Raw genomic sequence first — 20998 nt, 5'->3', positions numbered from 1 at the left:
TGAGTTTCTTAATGAAGATTATTCTATATATCTAATTAACTCATATAATTTTATTTCACCTGTAATTTAGTGAATAATTATTGGCATAGATTTCTAAAGGGCTTAAAAATAAATAAATAAGGAGTAAAAGGAAACGATTTGGAAAGAAAAGAGTGAAACTAAAAGGAGAGGAAATAAAGTGAGAAGAGAAGGATGCATGTAACAAGTGAAAACTTACAAATTATAGAGAATTGCAGTATTGTCCGTGAAGCTTCTATTGTGTGATTGCAGGTTTCAAAGGAATATGCAACGTTTTGAGAGAGAGAGAGAGAGAGAGAGAGAGAGAGTTCCGTTAATGGTCCACAGCTAAGAATTCATTTAACTAAACTTAAGTTAAAGAGTGTAGGTGTAAAGTATAAGTAATGACCCTTGCTTTTTAAAAGTATCTTTAGACTTTAGTATAGACTATAGAATGGAGTAAATTAAAGAGTTGTTAAACACTAGTCTTCATTAGAATGGAGACACGGACTGATAGTTGGTTCCAACTGCTAAGGCAAAGCTAAATTATTAAATGCAGAGGTGACAAAATGAGATATATAGGGCAGTTGTTTAAGTGTTGTGAAAATAAGTGTGAGTGAAAAAGTATTGTGAAAATATATATCGTGTTATTGAAACAATGAAAATTGTTGTTCAAACAACATTACCAAACAGACCCATAGTTGCTATAGTTTATTTTTTATTTACTTATTTAATTTAAAAAGTTGTATTATTTTATTTTTTTAAATGATTAAAAAGTTGTAGATAAAATAAATAAATTGAGTATTTTTTTTTTTTTTTTTTTTTTTTTTTTTGTCTGTATATATAGCTATTCGAACCCAAAACTGATAAGAATGACTTTAGTGGTTATCTACTTGTCTTCTTCCGAGTTCCGAGGGCATTTTTTGTGAAGTGCTTTTGAACCTTGTCGGAAGATCCGTCTGTTTGTTTTGTTCAGCAGCACTATTTGCCTTCCTAAGATGTTGCTTAGAAGCTAAATAGGGAAAACGACGGGTCCAAAAAATATGCTAATGCCTATCAACTGAACTCTTACCAGCACTTTCCGACAATGTTACTAAGCTTGTTCCTAACTTTGCACCAATTGTGGAAGCCCAAAACTTCAAGGAAATTAATGTATATAAAAATAGTTCAAGCTAACTATTTTACCCATACTCAAATCACCCTCAGATTCTCACGCGGGCTAAAGGTGGGATCCACAGTTTGGTTCCTGCTACTAATTTAAACAGTTGTATGGTTTTAATTTTAAAAAGTTGTGCATCAAAATAAATAAATTGAGTGGGTTTTTTTTTTTTGTCGGTAAATAGGGATTCAAAATTTCAAACGCAAATGACTTTTGTGGTTGTTTACTAGTCTTCTTCTGAAGATATTTTGTGAAGTTTTCTTGAACTTTGTTGGAAGACCCGTCTTATTACAGTGCTTGTTTTGTCTTCATCGTTTTGAAGCCTAAAAAATATAATTAAGTAAAAAAAAAAAATCCAAATCAACAAACGAAATCTAAAACTGAACCGTAAAGACCCATTCATCAAATTATAAGCTGCTGCTACTACAGGTCCGAAAAGTAAGCCCATCCAACAATTACTAATATCTACTTCAAAGTTCAAACCCCCCTCTCTCTTATTTTATTTCAAAGGAATATGCAACGTTTTGAATGGAGTAAATTAAAGAGTTGTTAGATACTAGTCTTCTATAGATTAGACTTTCGTAAGTTTCTACAGCTAAGGCAAAGCTAAATTATTAAATGCAGATGTGAGCAAAACGAAGGTGAAAATGAAATGGGATCTTTAGTTGCTATAGTTTATTTTCTATTTAATTATTTAATTTAAACAGTTGTCTAACAAAGTGTCTAAGCAAATGGAGGAGTGCCTAAGCAAGGTGTCTAACAAAGTGACCCCCAGTATGATACAGACTCTGTCCAGTGACTTTAGTGCAGATGAAATAAAGGCGGCAGTGTTCCAGATGGCACCAACAAAGGCACCTGGACCTGATGGTATGAATGCCCTTTTCTACCAAAAGTTTTGGCATATTGTGGGTGATAATATTGTTAGTGCGGTGTTGGATTTCTTTAGCTCAGGCTGTATGGCATCTGGACTTAATCATACTAATATTGTGTTAATTCCTAAAGTGAAACAACCTGAGAAAATGTCTGATTTTCGCCCTATCAGCCTTTGCAATGTCATGTATAAAATTATTTCTAAAGTCTTGGCTAACCGTTTGAAGCAGATTCTCCCCCATGTTATTTCCCCTACCCAAAGTGCTTTTGTTCCAGGGAGGCTTATCATAGACAATGTTCTGTTAGCATATGAAACACTCCATGCCATGCACATTCGAAAAAAAGGGAAGAAGGGTTCATTGGCCTTGAAGCTAGACATCAGCAAGGCTTATGATAGGGTGGAGTGGCCATTCCTGAAAGGCATTATGGTGAAATTGGGATTTCCAGAAAGGTGGATCAGTTGGGTGATGGAATGTGTGACTTCCCCATCCTACTCTATTTTCATTAATGGGAAGCCGTATGGTAACTTGCTACCCTCTAGAGGGCTCCGTCAAGGTGATCCTCTATCACCATATTTGTTTCTCTTGTGTGCTGAGGGCTTTACTGCTCTGTTGGAGAAAGCTGTACAGGAGAGACAAATTAATGGAGTTTCTATTTGTAGAAGGGCGCCTAAACTTACCAACCTGATGTTTGCAGATGACTCATTGCTTTTTTGCCAGGCCACTCTTTCTGAAGTTAGTGTGATAACGGAGATTCTCCAAGTTTATGCAGGTGCTTCAGGCCAGTCTATTAATTTGGAAAAATCCTCTGTGTATTTTAGTAGCAACACTCCGTTGGAACAAAAACAAGCAATTGGATCTACACTGGGAGTGAAGGAGGTGGTAAGATTTGAATCGTACTTAGGCTTGCCTACATTGATTGGTCGTGGAAAATACCAAACTTTCTCCTATATTAAGGATAGAGTTTGGAAAAAATTGCAAGGGTGGAAGGGGGTGATGTTGTCTAGGGCGGGAAAGGAAGTACTTATAAAGGCGGTAGCCCAATCTTTACCCACATACACGATGGGGGTCTTTCAATTGCCATTGAGAGTATGTGATGAACTCAATGCCTTGTGTGCAAAATTCTGGTGGGGCCAAAATGGAAGTGAGAGGAAAATCCATTGGAAGAGTTGGAGCTACTTATCTAGGCCTAAGAAAGAGGGTGGTATGGGATTTCGTGACTTGCGGAGCTTTAACCTTGCTATGCTTGCCAAGCAAGGTTGGAGATTATTACAGGACCAAGACTCATTATTGTTCCAATGCCTTAAAGCCCGTTACTTCCCACGGTGCCATTTTCTTGATGCCTTGGAATCACAAAACTGCTCTTATACTTGGAGAAGTATAATGGCAGCTATGCCGATCTTGAAGCAAGGATGTTGTTGGAGGGTGGGTAATGGCTCATCAATTAGAGTTAAATTGGATAAATGGATACCCAACCAACCTGCTAACAAGGTGCTATATCCTAGTCTTGTGGAGGAAGAGGATTGGATGGTAGAAGATCTTATAGACTCGGACCTTAATTGGTGGAACAAAGAACTAATCATGTCAAGCTTCCATAGAGAGGATGCTGAGGCAATTTGCAGGATTCCATTGAGCCATAGACAGGTTCCGGACTCTTTATACTGGTTGCACACTAAGGATGGAGTGTATTCTTGTAAATCTGGGTATCAGGTGGCAAGACGGTTGTTGAGAGAGGATGGCTGGACAGAGTGTTCGGCTGGTCCAAGTGGTATGCGGGTTTGGTCGAAATTATGGCATCTTAGAGTCCCTAATAAGATCAAGGTGTTTGGGTGGCGAGCTTGTCAGGAAATCCTCCCAACCCGGGTGAATCTAGCCAAAAGAAGAATTATCCCTGATAACTTATGTCACTGCTGTAGAAGCTGTCCTGAAACAGGAGTGCATGCACTATGGGAGTGTGGTGCGGCCCAAAACGTGTGGGCGGGGTGCTTGGCTAGAATTCAAAAAATTCCTAATGCCCAACGTGACACCTTGCAGCTGTTTGAAGAGCTTATGGATAGACTCTCACGGCCGGAGTTTGAGCTATTTCTCGTACAGGCTTGGTTTATATGGAATCAAAGAAATACAGTGGTTCATGGTGGGGCTTTTAAGGAACCGGGTTGGCTTAACAAAAGAGCAACTGAGGTCTTGGACGAGTTTCATAACTCTCAAGTGCAGCTGTCTACTTCAATTCCCACGGTGTCAAGAAATAGTTGGCAACCTCCTCCAGTTTCTGTCTATAAAGTTAACTTTGATGCCGCCATTTTTTCAGAGTTGAACTGTTCAGGTTTTGGTGCAATTATCCGGAACGATAAAGGGGAGGTGATGGCAGCTATGTCTGTCAAAGGACCACCTGTTACCTGTAGCGAAGAGGCAGAAGTTCTTGCTTGCAGGAAGGCGCTGGAGTTCACAGTGGATGCAGGCTTCTCAAACGTGATGCTTGAAGGGGACAATGAAACTGTTATGCGGACTATTTCTTCCTCGTCTAAGAACCACTCCTGGCTGGGTAATATTTATGATGATATTAAATGGCTTATGCGTGGGTTGCAAGTGCTTTCTGTTAACAGTGTAAAGAGGGGGGGTAATGAGGTAGCTAATATACTAGCTAGACATGCTAAGAATACTGTTGATGGGATGTTTTGGTTAGAAGACTCCCCTCCCCCAGCTGTAGCTGCTTTGTACTTTGACTCTATTCATATTAATGCATAATACATCACTGAGGTGGCTTTCAAAAAAAAAAAAAAAAAAAAAAAAAAAACAGTTGTATTATTTTATTATTTTTTAAATGATTAAAAAGTTGTAGAAAAAATAAAAAAATTGAATAGTTTTTTTTTTGTAGGGGGGGGGGGGGGGGGGGGGGAGGAATATGGCTATTAGAAAGCAAAACTAATAAGAATGACTTTAGTGGTTTAACTTCAGAAATCTAACAACTCCTAGGCGAAATTTAACCCAACAGCTTATAAATAGTTCAGAATTGACTCCGAAATTTTTTTGTTTATGTTTTGTTTATTGACCAAATGAGCTCATAATAATGTATTCGTAAACAAACTATAATTATAAAAGGTTAATATAAATCTAATTTTTATGAGTTCATTAACGAATATCGTTTTATCTAATTGTCTTAAATGATATGATTTCAACTATAACTTAGTCAATAATTATTAGTATAGATTTCTAATGGGCTAAAAATAATTGGTTGTTGTATTTACTATATATAAGGAAAGTATAAGTTAATCAAACAACTCATAAATAAACTCAACCTTACGTGAGGAAAGAATTTTTTTTTTTTTTTGGGGTGGGGGGGGGGGGGGGGGGGGGTTGGGGATGAATGGGCAATTCATTTCAATAGAAACAGATGTACAATCAGTCCAAAACACCACCAATACAGAAACAGCCTACACCATAGACATTACAAAGTGAAAACTCCACATTGTTAATTAGTTAACGGAGACAAGGACCAATACCCCTATTCTGAAGTATCAATACCCCTGTTTTGAACAGAATTGCAGTAATTGCTGCATTACTGGCATTCCACTGAAGCCAAATATGACACACCGTAGACCACAATGACAATATAGACCAAATGGATTTCTCATCCCAGGGCATAATCTCAAGTCAATGGGACTTTGGGCTTTTCTATTGGGCACCAACTCATTACGGTTCACCATATCTTCATTGAGAAAGAACAATCACAAAATAAGTGGCCTCTACTTTCAATTCTCTTTTACAAAGAACATCACTACACATTCAATCTTTTGTGGACATTTTGTTGTGAACCATTAGTCTTTCCCAGCCTATAAACACATGCTTTGGAATTACTTTGGAAAACCAGATGATGATCTTCACCATTGAACCTTGGGGTATTTCTTCCTTACACAGTTCCATGCACCTGCACAAGAATATTTTGCTGTTAGAAGTTACTATAACATACAAAGTTATTGTGAAAGCTTCTAGCATCCTTCTCCATATCTGAATGAGAATTTCTAATTTATTTATTTTTGTATTTATCTGTTTAATGATTCGTCATAGTAAATTGATATAAAATGCGATGGGAGGCAGTTATACATTGGGATTAGAAATGTAGCAGGACCAATTTTTTTAGGCAATATAGCTATTGTCTTTGCATTTGTCTAACCCAGTTAGTCCAAGATTCCAAACTTACCTAAATTAAGCCAAGTGCTTAAAAAATTATACAAACTAGTCGCTAACCCGTGCATTGCACGAGATTGTTTTCGATCAAATGTTAACATGTTCAGATTTAAACATCTCTCTAATTTCAGCTATTGAAAGCTATCATCTCCACTATAAGATAAAAAATGTAGTTTGAACATTTCTTGTGATGAAACAGTCAAAATTTTATACACAATATCATTAAAAATTAAATACATACAAATATTATGAAGCAATATATTATAATAATCATAATGTGTTCTTGCATTTGGTTTATTTTTAAGTCAATTTGGTTTAATAAGTATTACAAAAGAATCAATAAATCAAATAAATATACAATTGCGCTTACATCTTAATATCAATAAATTTACAATTAAGGATATTAAGATCGAGTCAAACTCAAATTGGCAAAATCTGCCCCGAACTTTGTAATTCAACTAATTGACACCTCTTGGTGTTTCCAATGGAGACATTCAAGATTCAAATCCAATAATCTCCAACTATCAAACAAATTGAAGTTGCATTAAAAAAAATAAACATAAAAAATCTATTCCCATAAAAATATTTTAGTAAGATAAATCCTATGATATATTTGGCTATGTAAACAAATAGAAAAGACGGAAAAAGAAAATAATTAGAGAAAATGAATGTCACAAATTGAGAGCTAAGGGGAGAGAGAGTGTGACAAGCCTATTAATGTGATCTCTTGACAAAGGGAAGAATCCGGATCTCCTTTAAAATTAATAAAATCAAACAACTGTTATTATACTAAAAAAACCAAATATTTCACAAATTAACCAAACCAAAAAAATTAAAAATAAGGATGGGAGATTAATCCAAAACTTTTTACTATTCTTTAGTGGAAAATCAAATTAGCAATGCATCAAAACCCAATCATCACAAAGATAATAGAACTTCTAGACCATACAATCATCACTGAAAATTACCTATTTAGATTATTTGGACTTCTCACAACAATTGCACCAATAAGAAATAGGATTTTGTCATATTTTCCTTTTTTTTTTTTTTTTTTGATAAGTAAAAGTTTATTGATCTCAAAAAATGGAACACCCTAGTACACAGGGAGTGTACAAGGGTTCAAACAATCAAGAACAAAAATTACAAGAATCTAAGAAATCAAGAAAGGATGGAAAGGATTGGTTCCGCAAAGCAGCCAACCAATCCATTAATGTTCTAAAGAAAAATAGCTTCAAATCTGATATGGATCTCTCCTTATCTTCAAAGCACCGACTATTTCTCTCCCTCCAAAGGCACCACAATAAGCAATGAGGAACCATAAGCCATATATACCCATTTCGATGACGGCCAAAACTGCCTTGCCAACAAGCTAGAAGCCCCACTACATATTGTGGCATAACCCAACTCACTCCAAACAACCCGAACACCATAGCCCACATATCCATTGCAACCGGGCAATGAAGAAAAAGATGATCAACTGATTCCCCATTACACTTGCACATATAGCACCAATCTAATATCCAAACCTTCCTTCTTCGTAAATTGTCAATCGTTAAGCATTTCCCTAAAGCAACAGTCCAAACAAAGAAAGCTACTCGAGAAGGAACCTTCTGCTTCCAAATGCTTTTCCAAGGAAAACAATAGTCAGTAGGGCCCACTAAGAGATTGTAATAATCCCTAACTGTGAATCCCTTCTCTCTAACAGACTTCCAGCACATTTTATCCTCACCAAGCCCTCTAACCGAGACACCATATATGGTATCCATGAAACTGGCCAGTGCCTCTAGTTCCCGAGCATGCACACCCCGAAAGAAACTTACATCCCAAAACAGGATTCCGTTATCAAACTTCATAACCTCAGCCACACTAATCTCTTGATCTCGGCAAAATCTAAACAATTCAAGATAGCTGACTGCAAGAGAAGTTTCACCACACCAATGGTCTTGCCAAAATTTCACCCTAGACCCATCCCCAATCTCATATAGAATGTGTCGAGAGATAGTAGACCATCCCCGACTAATATTTTTCCACAAGCCAACACCATATGGACCGTTAGTAGGCCTAGTACACCAACTTCCCCATTCACAGCCATATTTCACAGCTATCACCTGCCTCCAAAGAGCAGCCCTCTCCATCCCAAATCTCCATAGCCACTTCCCAAGTAGAGCTTCATTAAAAGGTCTTACCTTTCTTATCCCCAAACCACCCGAAGCAATGGGTGTGCAAACAGTAGCCCATTTGACCAAATGGAATTTTGGTTCATCACCAATGCCACCCCATAAAAAATCCCTCTGAAGTTTCTCAATTCTGTTAGCCACAGAAGCAGGAATAGGAAATAAAGATAGAAAATAAGTGGGTAAGTTAGATAGAGTGCTTTTAATTAAAGTGACTCTACCTCCCTTGGATAAGTACAAACGTTTCCATCCTGCTAATCTCCGTTCTATCTTCTCCAGAATTGGGTTCCAAATTGATTTATCCTTACATTTAGCTCCCAAAGGAAGGCCTAAATATTTCATTGGAAGGGTACCTTGTTTACAACCAAGGACATTCAACAATAAGTCAAGATTATGCACCATACCAATAGGAACCAGCTCTGACTTGCCCAAGTTTATCTTCAGACCAGAAACCGCCTCAAACCAAATGAGAATCATACGGAGAAACAAAACTTGGTCCAAATCAGCATCACAAAAAATTAAAGTGTCGTCTGCAAAGAGCAAATGGGACACCTCCAAAGATCTTCCCTCTAAACGACCCACAGCAAAACCTGACATGTGACTATCATGGACAGCCTTATCCAACATTCTCCCAAGGGCTTCCATCACCAAGACAAACAACAAAGGGGACAATGGGTCTCCTTGTCTTAACCCCCTGGAGCTCTCAAAAAACCCACAAGGAGTGCCATTTATCAATATAGAGAATCGAACGGTAGATATACAAAAGAAAATCCACTGCCTCCATTTAGCAGAGAACCCACTCCGTTCTAGTAACTGCATAAGAAAACCCCAGTTGACATGATCAAAAGCCTTCTCAACATCTAATTTGCAAAGTATCCCTGGCAAACCAGTTTTAACTCTACTATCGAGGCATTCATTAGCAATAAGCACAGGGTCAAGAATCTGCCTGTTCCTCACAAATGCATTTTGAGAAGGAGAAATTATATCTTCCATGACCGTGCGAAGTCTGGTGGCTAAGACCTTGGCAATGATTTTATAAACCCCCCCAACAAGACTAATGGGGCGAAAATCCTTGACTTCAATTGCTGGATTTTTTTTAGGGATGAGAGTGATGAATGTTGCATTTAAACTTTTCTCAAACTGACCTTTAGCAAAAAAATGGTGAAATACAGCCATAAGATCAGTTTTGAGAATACCCCAACATGCTTGGAAGAAGGCCATTGGAAACCCATCAGGTCCAGGAGCTTTGTCACCATTAAAATTCTGTATGACATCCAAAATTTCTGCCTCCTCAAAGGGTCTATCTAACCAATCAGCATTATCACCGGATATCCTAGGAAATACCAAGACTTCTGGAAAAGGTCGAACAACTTGCTGCTCCGAGTATAAGTTCATAAAGAATTGAGTAATACAATCAGCAATCATACCTTGATCAGAAGACAAGGTTCCATCAACCATAAGGCTCTCAATACCATTATTTCTTCGATTGGAATTAGCCATTCTATGAAAAAATTTTGTACTTGCGTCCCCCTCCCTCAAGTGTAGCATTCTAGACTTCTGCCTCCAACTAATTTCTTCCAAAAGAATAAGCTTTTCAATCTTGGTACGGAGATTAACTTGTTCTAACTTCTCCTCAGCTATTAAAGGTTGAGTCTCCTCTTTAACATCCAAGTCATTCAATTTGTTCCATAACAACTGTTTCTTTAAAGTGACATTGCCAAACTCCGTTTCATTCCATTTTTTTAGGTCCAACTTCAAGGCTGCCAACTTCTTAGCTAGTATAAAACTCGGGTTGCCTTGAAACAAATAGGATGCCCACCAAGATTTCACTTTATCCACAAAATTTTCCGCCTTCAACCACATATTTTCAAAACGAAAAGGTGTTCTACCTCTCCGATGACTCCCCCCTTCCAACTGAATTGGGTAGTGGTCTGAAAGTATCTTAGACAACCTTCTCTGTGCCAATAGAGTGAAATGATCCGCCAAAAGTGGAGAGAAAAGAAACCGGTCAATTCTAGAGGCAGAGAAATTGTTGGACCAAGTATAAAGGCCTCCTTCCATAGGTATATCCATCAGCCCATGAAAAGAGATAAAATCCGAAAATTCATACATAGCCCGAGTACTAGTTGTAGCCCCTAATCTCTCCGATGGAAAACGAATTATATTAAAGTCACCTCCTAGGCACCATGGCACATCCCACCAACTAATCAGCCCTGTCAATTCCTCCCACATCTTCCTACGCCTCTTGTTCGAATTTGGCCCATATACACCTGTAAAAGCCCACTCAAATTGATCGCCTATGTTTTTAAATCTGCATGAAACAGAAAAGCGCCCTACTGCTTCTTCCACCTTTTCCACTGTCCTCCGATCCCACATCAATACAATACCTCCAGAAGCACCTTCTGAACCCAAGTACAACCAGTCTACATATGGACAACTCCATATACTTCTGACTACTCCTCTAGTAATCCATTCAAGCTTAGTCTCCTGCAAACAGACAATATCAGGTCTCCATGCACGCAATAAATTACGAATCTGAAGTCTCTTCCCAGCCTCATTCAATCCTCTGACATTCCAGGAAATCATCTTCAGATTCATTTAGGAACAGAGAGAGCCCGCTCCCTATTAATACCACTGCGCCTAGTTGAAGTAGAACCATAATTAATCGAGCTGAATAGACCCTTCAGCTCTCTAATACCCTTCACTCCAGAACTCTTCAACTCACGTGCTTTTTTTTCCAAAGCAGCCCTACGGTGTAATTCAGCCTCAACAGCCAATAAAAAGGTGGTTGCTTGATTTTCCAAACCTTTTAGGGACGTGCCTAGGAAGTTATCAAACCCTTTAAATCTGCTTTGGACCCACTCAGAGTAAGCTTCTCCCCTCACTGGATTCTCCACACCCAACACTTCCTGCCCTTCCATTGCCAAAGGTAGAGAAAAGGCCAGTGGTTCCACACTTAGAGGCGACAAACCCTCTACATTAGGTAGCTCAGAAGACTCTGAAGTGTCTGAGACCCAATCCTCCACAAGTACTTCATTGTCATCAACTTGGGCTGAGGACACCTCCACAACATTTGAACACTTCAAGGGGACCAAGGCCAATTGGGTTTGCTCTTCCAATACCTCTGTGACTTCACCTGGAGGCAGAGAAATTTGAATCGGAACCGCCACTCTTCTTCCATCTCGAAGTTCAAGCACCCACTGATCTGAATTCCCCCATTTCTTGCTAACATTGCCGGAATTCTCCTGAAGTATCAAACGGATGTCTCGGTGCAATTTCTCTTCACCGTCGGAGGTGTTTGCTGACTCATCGGACTCATCGGAGCTGAAAGAAGCTGTATCGGACCCATCGGAGCCGAGAATCTCATTATCGGGCTCATCGGCGCCGATAAAGTCAATACCGGCACCGTCGGAGGCTTTAATCGACTGGGATAGCCTCAACAAGCTTTGGGAGTCAGCTTGTGGAAGTTCCGAGGTCGAGTCCTCAGCGCCTCTGCGTGTATCGCTGACTGAGCTCTTTGAAGCAGAAAACAAGTTACGTGGGTGAGTCTCGCTGCTTTGAAGAGTTTGTTTTGACTTGGGCCTCTAGACTTTGATGGGCTTGGGATTAAGTTTGGGCTTTGCATTGAAGGGAGCTGTGGGTTTAAAATGGCTAACGGGCTTAAAGTTTTTGTCTTTGGGTTTTTCTATGCAGCCCACTTCCTTGACTTTGGACCACACTACCTGCCACTCACCATCTGGCCCACGCTCCAATCTCAGGCCAACATCCAACGTTAAAGGTGAGTCATTGATACAGCTGTTACTCTCTGTAATCTCAACCGACAATTCAGCCTTAGATATAGCTTGTTTCTTCCCAGCATTCAAATCGCGTATATCGTGGCTCTTATTGCTCAAGATTGATTCGGTTGAAATTTGAAACTCCGGCATTAATTGCTTTCCTTTTCTGCTACCATTACCCTCTCTCCGATCACCCTCCGCCGCTGCCAGCAGAAAAGTTTTGTGATTCTCCACTCTCGGTTTCAGGACAGAGGTAAAAGACTGTTTGGTTGCAAGTGTCCCAGGTGCGATTGCTTTCCTTAGATGAAATCCAAAACCTCGCCACCCACTACTAGCTTTCCCTTCTGGGACCACGAGAAGTCCTTTCCGACGGCCATGGATGAGTTCCGAGATCATTAAAAAACTGCCGTGTGAATTGGCGCCCAATTGCAAAATAAAAACTTTCTCATTATCCCTAAAGGTACGAGCAAAGTTACCGGATGTTTTAGTAGACATTAGATCCTCCACAATAGCTAGCAAACGCTTAGCGCTTTCTCTGCCCATGAAAACTGATCGGAGAGAATCCCGACTTCGCTCAAAAATGCGTAACATGAAATACGTACCTCCCTCCTCGACTGAGAATTCGAAAGTCTTAGATTCAACGAAAAAGAAAATTGAACCCCCCATAACAACAGAGGACAAAACACAAATATTGTGACTAATTCGAGGTAGCCAGGCCTCTCAGAGAAGAACTCCAATATCTAATGCTCACAGCAACACATGATTCTAGGAGTACCATACACTCATAAAGAACATTAATGCTAGTAACAGAATATATATATATATATATATATTTGATAAATCCAATAGTTACAATGGGGGAGGGAGGGAGGGGGGGGGGTTTGAGTCCTGGATGTCTCCGTTGGAAACATCAGGAGGTGCCAATTGAGCTATTATGGCCTAAGGTTCATATTTTCCTATTCAAATCACAGTTTCACGCATGTTTTATAAGGACGGGCCAGTCAAACAACACTTCACCTCATGAATGTGAAACACAAAATTTATATATTATAAGTTGGAAACTAAATGAAACTCACTTAAATTTTACTTTTTGTACTTAAAAAACCCATACGCATCAACCACTGCAATTGGCTTTGATGCTTTAACAACCATGATAGCCCCTGGACATCATTCCAAATTTAGATGTTAGAGCAAATGGCTAACTACTTGAATGAGGACAATCTCATCAATACACAACAGTACATTTAAAAAAAAAAAAAAAAAAAAAAGCACCTATCCATTCTTATTGATCACAAATCTAGCCTAGAAGGAGAATAGCATCAAATATGTCCACCCCAAACATGCCCAAAATTGTGGAAGTCCTTGCAAATAATTTGAGCCTAACTTATTTAAGCATAACCCAACTTCAAATTCTAATGGATGTGGCTACGACTTATGACCCACAACCTCTAGTTCTCCCTTTCTCATTTTATTTTTTATTTTTTGTAATACTACTCTTTGAAGAAGTCAACAATAAGTAAAATTAGACAAAGCAAGGAAAAAACATTTAAACTATTAAATGGTAGGAAGTACAAAGCAACCAAGAAAGAAAATTAAACGGAGACATGTATGGTTCAAATAACTTGACCCCAACTATTGATTTATTTTTAAAAATCCAATATATTAAAAATCTTCATGAAAAATAAGTATTCTATTAGTCTTCATCATGAAATTCAGAAATAAATAAACAAAGTGAGTATACACACAAAACAAATTCAATCTATCCAAGTTATATATAAAACACCAATACTAACTGTACTAAGGTGGAAAATGGTACTATCTTTTGTCATATTTAAATACAACATGACCCGAGACCTCAAAGGATTATATGAAACATGTTTAAATGGTACCATATAGTTTTATTCAAACATTAAGAATACAAAAGTCACAAATCCAGATATTTGTGGCATTTGTTTCAAGTTTATGCCAAACCAAAACTAAAGCCAGGCCCTAAAAAAACACAAAAAAATATACATTTAAATGCAAATTTGTTAAAAAATATATGGTAAAACTGCTTGGAGTCATTTAAGTACATACCATTAATGAAGCATACAAATAATTACCAGAATAGACAATGCAAAGAAAGCTTTTAAGAACCTAAGACCAAGAACTTAATCTGAATAGAATAACATAGCTTTCACCTAATATGATAGGTAACATAGTTGGGTTCATAGATTGTAAATGGATTTTACATATTGATTGTTTGAAAGACATGGAGCATGTACTATCATGTCATGTGTACTTGTTAGACATTGAGCATGCTCTGTCATTTATTCTATAATTGATTAGTAATGTGAGTCAAGCTTGAATTCAAGCCAATGAGTATCTATATACCAAACAAAAGGGAGAAAAGAAAATTCTTACCAAGACAAAATGATAGAAAATTAAGTGAATCTTAGATTTTCTCGTCTATGTTCCTACTTTCAAATAAGGATTAAAACCAAGAAAGCAATTCTACAAAAAGAAGTACATCACACATTAAAAAAAAAAAAAATTTAAAAAAAAGATCTAAAATAAACCATGTGCTAAATGGACATTATATACTGCCAAGACCATGTATATACTGTGTAAGAAGAACATCTCCATTTGCAATTTTTTGACTTAATTCTAGAGAAGGACAAAACAATCAGGTATTTTATCAAACAATTTTTGTGCAAGTAACAGAGAATCTAGTTAATTAAGTCCTCAACTCCACGCCAAAATAACAATGCAATATTTTTTAGAGGGGTGATTGGTAGAGAGAGACAAACAAATCAAAGCTTCAGAGAAACAAAATAGTCAAACACTGAATTAGAAGGTCAAATCAAGGTGACCTAATTCTAGTTGCTAAATTAAATCAGATTATCAAACATTTGACCACAAATCTATGAAAACTATTAGTGGTGAGCAAAGGCTTATAGTTGATTTCGTAGTCCCATACACTACCCAAAAGGAAATTCACAGGTTTTTGGACCCAAAAGTACCACCACCTACCCCATTGGAAATGGAGGCACTGGCATTTGTTGCGTCCCTGGCATTGGATTGTGTAAGTGAAAGTGTACTTCGCCCCTCAATGACTAAGGTTGCAAACAGCCTACAAAGTGTCTTGGAAGGGATTTTGGAAGGGCAAGGTGATTGCTGGGGGCAAAAGGATGGTATGTAACACTACAGTGTGTGCAGCTGAGGTAAAAGGAATTAGATGGGCAGTTTTATTGAGCCAAGAACTAAATTTGAGGAAAGTAGTAACTGAAGGAGACTCAAAATATTTGTATCAATGCTATTAACAAAACTTTGAAAGGGAAAGGCCTATCTCTGTTCCTTGGCAAGCTATATGTATTGTAGAAGACAGTTGTGATATGGCTAAAAAGTTGAATCCAATGGCATTCTCTTGGATAAATCGTTAAGCTAATCTAGCAGCTCATTACTTAGCCAAATGGGTTCTCAATAATAGGTGGCAGGGGTTTGTTAATGAATAGTCCTTACCCTGATCAGTTTGTGAATGTGATCAAGAAGGATACTTTGAATGAATAGTCTTTACCCTGACCAGTTTGTATTTATCTATTGAAGCTTGCCTGGCATTTCAAAAAAAAAAAAAAAAAAAGAAGCCTTGGATTCGTGTGTGGATCTGGATCATAAAGAGTGATTAGGTTAACTGTGGTTAAACCAACTGAACCTTAATGGGTCTATAGCACTTCTCACGGCAAAAATAATAGCTTGATGTTAATAGTTTTCATCTGTCTTTGATAATCCTAATGCAGTCTTCAGGCTGTTCCTTTGAAACATTTGACCACAAATATACAATAAAACTTGGAGGATGCTTAATGTCAACACTATCTTTATAAGCCATGCCTCGAAGCCTAAGCCCCCTTTTTTTCAGTTTGGCTCAGGCATTTTGTCGAACATTTTGAGGGTGAAGGGTTGGCCTCTCATACATAAAGAACTATCATAGCCTACTGGTTTCCATTATTTATTTCAAGCACTCCACCATTAAAAAAAAAAAAAAAAAAAAAAACATATCTAGTAAAGGGGAAAAAATTACAGAACAGAAAGTCTTTGTTTGTAGACTTCTCAACCTAGTCTAAAAACAAAGACATCAAAAACTGATATCATAGAACACACAGGTGTTGCAACCAAATAGACAGCCAACTAAATCCCTGCGTGCATAATGAACATACCCAATTTTGGGTTTTCCCAATCTAGAAAATCCCCAAAAGAACTCAGAATGGACATACCCAAAAGAAGCAGTGCTCCAATTAAATAACCTAGCAATAACAAATTCAACACCCCAACAAAAATGATTTAGAAAGTAAATGTAACGTAACAACCATCCACACCACAGCACAAAAAAGGCAGAAACAAACGTAGAAAGGAAAAAAAAAAAAAAAACCATCAAGCAAAAGAATAGAGCACAAAAGAAATTGGGATGTAGGGATACCTCAACTGAATCACCCGGCTTATGTCAGTATTTATATGGATGTGAGGAGAGGAAGGAAGACAGAGAGGTTGCCGTTAGAAGCGAAAATAGAAGCTGAAACCGTAGAACATGAAGATGAAACCGTGAGTGAAACAGTAGAACAGAAGCTAAAACCGTGATATGGTGTGGATGAAACAAAACGTGAAACTATAGAACAGAAGTTGAAACGGGTGGGGAAGCCGGAAGGGGAAGGAACTAAACCTGAAAAGTAATAGCATAAGTTGTAACCGTGAAAAGCATCCAGGTTTGACAAAAGGAGTTAGTTGAAAAGGCTTTGGGTGTGGGCTGGAATTTAAAGTAGAGATAGGGCTTCATGTATCAGAAGGAAAGGGAATAACATAAGTTGTAACCGTGAAAACAGGTTTGACAAAGAGAGTTAGCTGAAAAGGCTTTGGGTGTGGGCTTGGGTTTTGTAGTGGATTTAAATGTATAAGAAGTGGACTCTAAAGTAAAGATAGGCTGGAAATTGAATTAAAAATTGGCAAAAACTATTTTCAATTTGAATTAAAAATTCAGAAAAGAGGATAAGAATTACATGGTTGTTGACGTGACTTAATGTGAGCGTAACAACAGTAAACACTACACTTCAGCTTTTAGTAATATATAGATTAAATGAAATCTAGCAAAACATGAAGGAATATAAAGATGAACAATTATGGAGAAAGTAAACCCAACAGAGAATGCTTAAATAAATAAGCCAAATTCATTTTAAAAAAAAAATTACAATGGAGCTCATTCATGAGCACCTTGTAAGCAATCTGTCAAGAACAGAATTGCATGATTTAAGCCTATCAATTCAAACCAACATTTACATATATTGTTAGAATATGTTAAAACAGAAGTTGTTTTACTTGCTACATCTTTATTATGTAAAATTGTATGCTACAATGAATCCAAAACTGAATTGTATAAATAGGAATACATCATGCCCATTATGGAAAACTTAAAATCATGGTAGCTAGAAAACCATGGACCATGGTCTACTCTATTGATGATATAGCATTATAGCGTATTGTATTTTAAAATATATGTCTTGATCGCATTACATCAACATAGTTACACAGAAATATCATTCTAATAAAAAAAAAAGGGACAACAATGGTACATTCTGGTATGAGACCAATTAAAGAAAAAAAGAAGTAGAAAAAAACTTATGTACCTTTCAGAGACAACACTGCTTGTGACTACTTGAGGAGTCGCTGACTGTGGGTGAGAGAGCGATGAGTGAGAAACCACTGGTGAGTGCAAATAAATAATAATAATTGAAATCCAACAAAACAAGAAGGGATAAGAAGATGAAAAATCATGGAAGAAAGTCCAAATAAAATAAAAGCTCAAGTGAATAAGCCTAAATTCAGTAAAAACAATTAATTTATATTCAAATATCTTCACGAGCACCTTGTAGGGAAACTATCAAGGATACAATTGCATGAGTTCAACGCACAAATTCCAAATCTCACTTACACATATTGTCAGAATATGTAAAATAGAAGTGTTTAGAATTTAGACTGAGAAGGAAAGAGAGCAAAACTAAATATTTTCATGGTTCCGCTTATATATTAAAAAACCCTTGACTAACTACATCTTTATTTTGTAAAATTGTATGATAGTGAGGGTATAAATAGGAATACATTAGATCCATTATGAAATTCTTAAAATCACAGTAGCTAGTTATATTGAAAAATCAATGTATTCTACAAAAGCATGATCTACTTGGTTTTGATATAGCCTATGGTATTCTAACATATATGTCTTCATCTTATTAAATCAAACAAAGAAATGTGATTCTATCAAATGAAATCCAAGAAATCAAAAATGGACAACAATGATGCATTCAAGTATATAAGACCAAAAAAGAAAAGAAAAGGCACACTCACCTTTCACAGATGTTGTTCTGCCACTGCTTGCAACTACTTCAGGAGCCAGTGACTGTGAGTGAGAGAGGGAAGAATAAGAAACTGCCAGTGAGTGCAAATATACAGCAGCGGAGGTTGATATACTCAACAATGCAATGACAATGGTTGATTTGCATTAACTTTCCACCAAAACTAATAGAAAGTTAATAAGAATTTGGTGTAAATAACAAACAAAAAATTTAAAATTATAAAATAAAACAAGCAAGTGATGTATATATGGTTGATTTGCATTAAATTTCTTCTTAACTTATTATCAAACTACTTAACTAAAATGAAAATGGCATAGTAACCTTCTGGCACTCACAGGTTTAAGAAACTAGTAATGACTACGACATTTTGACACCAAAAAAAAAAATCTCACAGGCTATCGTGTAAACAAGGAAGATTCCTCTGTATCATGGCCTATTTTCTTGGGAAAAAAAAATACACGATAGGTTACCAGTACCACCAGCCCAATAGGAAGCTACAGAGTGTATATGTAACGATTACTTACCAGGTCCTTCGTTAGAATCCTTGCAATTAGATTTAGCATGAGCCCATATATTCTCTATCTTTGAATCCTCTTTGAAAGAGGGACATCGTTAGAGCTGCCTTCACCACTAGCTCCAGCCCCCTCATATTTATCACGTCTTCGCTTCATTTTGATTTCTCTGATGTCTTCTTCGTATACTAGACGAAACCCCCATTTCTTAACCTCCAGGCCATTGAAATCCCACTGAAATCTAACCTCTATTTGTATGAATCCATCCTCATCAGTTTGACTCAATACTGCTCTCCCATCCTCACTAAACAATTGAGAGGGTATATAGGACATCCAAAGGTGACGTGATTTAATCTGAACAGATCTTGGGCAAATGCCTACATGAAACTCTGAATTTTCATGTTTATTGATTAGAATGTGACATCTCAAGAAAAGCGCCATATTAGAAAGATGAACATTGCGGCATGAAAAAACAGCACACACAGCGATTCCAAAGCACTTATTACTCGAATCAGAAGGCACTTGTGCATTAACTATATTCCCCACACTCTGATGGCTAAACCATTGCGGAATTTCACTTCCAGGAATAACAACATCATAGGCAGCAAAGCGACCAAATATAGATTGCTTGCAAATTTCCTGAAACGTACAAACCATGATTTTAGAATTGACAAATATATACATACATACATATATATATATATATATATATATGTATGTATGTATGTATGTGTGTGTGTATATATACACAGAGAGAGAGAGAGAGAGACCTCATGAACTGTCAATAGCATTCCCAGCACGTTAAAGAACATGTCACTACGACTGGCCAATTTGAAGCAATTGAAGAAGAAAAGATGAATATGGGCGAAAAGGTGTGATTTTAATCTATCTGGAAATTCTTCCAATGACATGCAACCATCTGCTGTAATAAAAAAGGTCACAGATGGCAATTTTGGTAATGAACGAAGTCTTGTGCAATTGCGTAAATTAATTTCTGACAATTTAGATAGTTGCACGAGACTTTCAGGAAGGCAACTGAAGTGATTTTCACTTAGATTTAAATTGGTGATAGAGGATAAGTTTCCAATATCATTAGGGATTGTTTGGAGATTACAGTCACTCAGACCCAATTTCTTTAGATAACACATACTCAAAAGGGAAGGCAATACCAAGCTCACAGGATTTAGGCTTCTTCTTGGCATTAAATTAAAGGGGAAAAACTTATACCATACTTTAGGTGGCAGCCCTTTACATCCCCTAAGAGATAGTACTTTAAGATTCTTTAAGTTAACAATAGAGGAAGGTGGCTCTCTTAAAGCAATTCCACTCACGTGGAGCATTTCTAGACTTTCAACATTCCATAGCTTCTCTGGTAGACTGTCAAGCTTCAAGCATCCAGCCAAATTAATATCTTTAAGTGACTTGAAGCTACATATGGTACTAGGAAGACATACAAAACTCTTGCAATCTCTTAAATGCAATGAAGCAATGTTAGTCAAATGTTCAACTGAAGAGGGAAGTTTTGAAATAGCTGTGCCAGCTAAGTGAAGTTTCCATAAATGTTCCATATTTGACATAAATTCTGGAATTCTCTTGATTTTTGAACAGCCAGAAAGAATAAGAATCTCAAGAGATTCCATTTCAAACTTGCTTGGAAGAATACTAAGGCTTTTGCAATTTTCTAGATCAAGAAGAGTAAGCTTTTTATGAACTAAAATAGATGGGTGAACCTCACGTAAATTTATAAAACTTTTAAACACCAATTTCTTGAGATTGGGAACTCCAGTGACATTAGGGGTTGCAGTGAGGTTCAAGGAATTGTTCAATTTGATGGACTTCAACTTGCCATAGTGCTGTTAAAAGAATAATAATAATAACAATAAAAGCTAGATTAGGTTCCACAAACCATATAATTTATTACTTTTCATTAAATGTGTAGGAGTACTTAA

At 37.2% G+C, this 20998-nt stretch overlaps 1 protein-coding gene across 3 annotated transcripts; it reads right to left on the bottom strand.

The window, feature by feature from the left end:
• Positions 1-5379: 5379 nt before the first annotated feature.
• On the bottom strand, positions 5380-20287 carry LOC115960282 (disease resistance protein RPP2B-like). Of its 3 annotated transcripts, XM_031079084.1 has the most exons (7): positions 19820-20287; positions 19062-19688; positions 18530-18700; positions 17812-17855; positions 16614-16706; positions 13237-13320; positions 5380-5950 (listed from the first exon to the last, which is right to left on the bottom strand). In XM_031079084.1, the coding sequence occupies exons 1-2, from the start codon at positions 20249-20251 to the stop codon at positions 19116-19118; spliced, it is 1005 nt and encodes a 334-aa protein (XP_030934944.1). In that variant the 5' UTR covers positions 20252-20287; the 3' UTR covers positions 5380-5950; positions 13237-13320; positions 16614-16706; positions 17812-17855; positions 18530-18700; positions 19062-19115. The 3 variants fall into 3 exon arrangements, with proteins under 3 accessions (XP_030934944.1, XP_030934943.1, XP_030934945.1); XM_031079083.1 differs by lacking the exon at positions 13237-13320; XM_031079085.1 differs by lacking the exons at positions 13237-13320; positions 16614-16706 and having other exon boundaries at positions 18530-18581.
• Positions 20288-20998: the final 711 nt, after the last annotated feature.

This window comes from Quercus lobata, chromosome 9 (assembly GCF_001633185.2).
Source record: "Quercus lobata isolate SW786 chromosome 9, ValleyOak3.0 Primary Assembly, whole genome shotgun sequence".
NCBI classification, from domain to species: Eukaryota; Viridiplantae; Streptophyta; class Magnoliopsida; order Fagales; family Fagaceae; genus Quercus; species Quercus lobata.
This window is presented reverse-complemented; position numbering and strand designations above follow the sequence as displayed.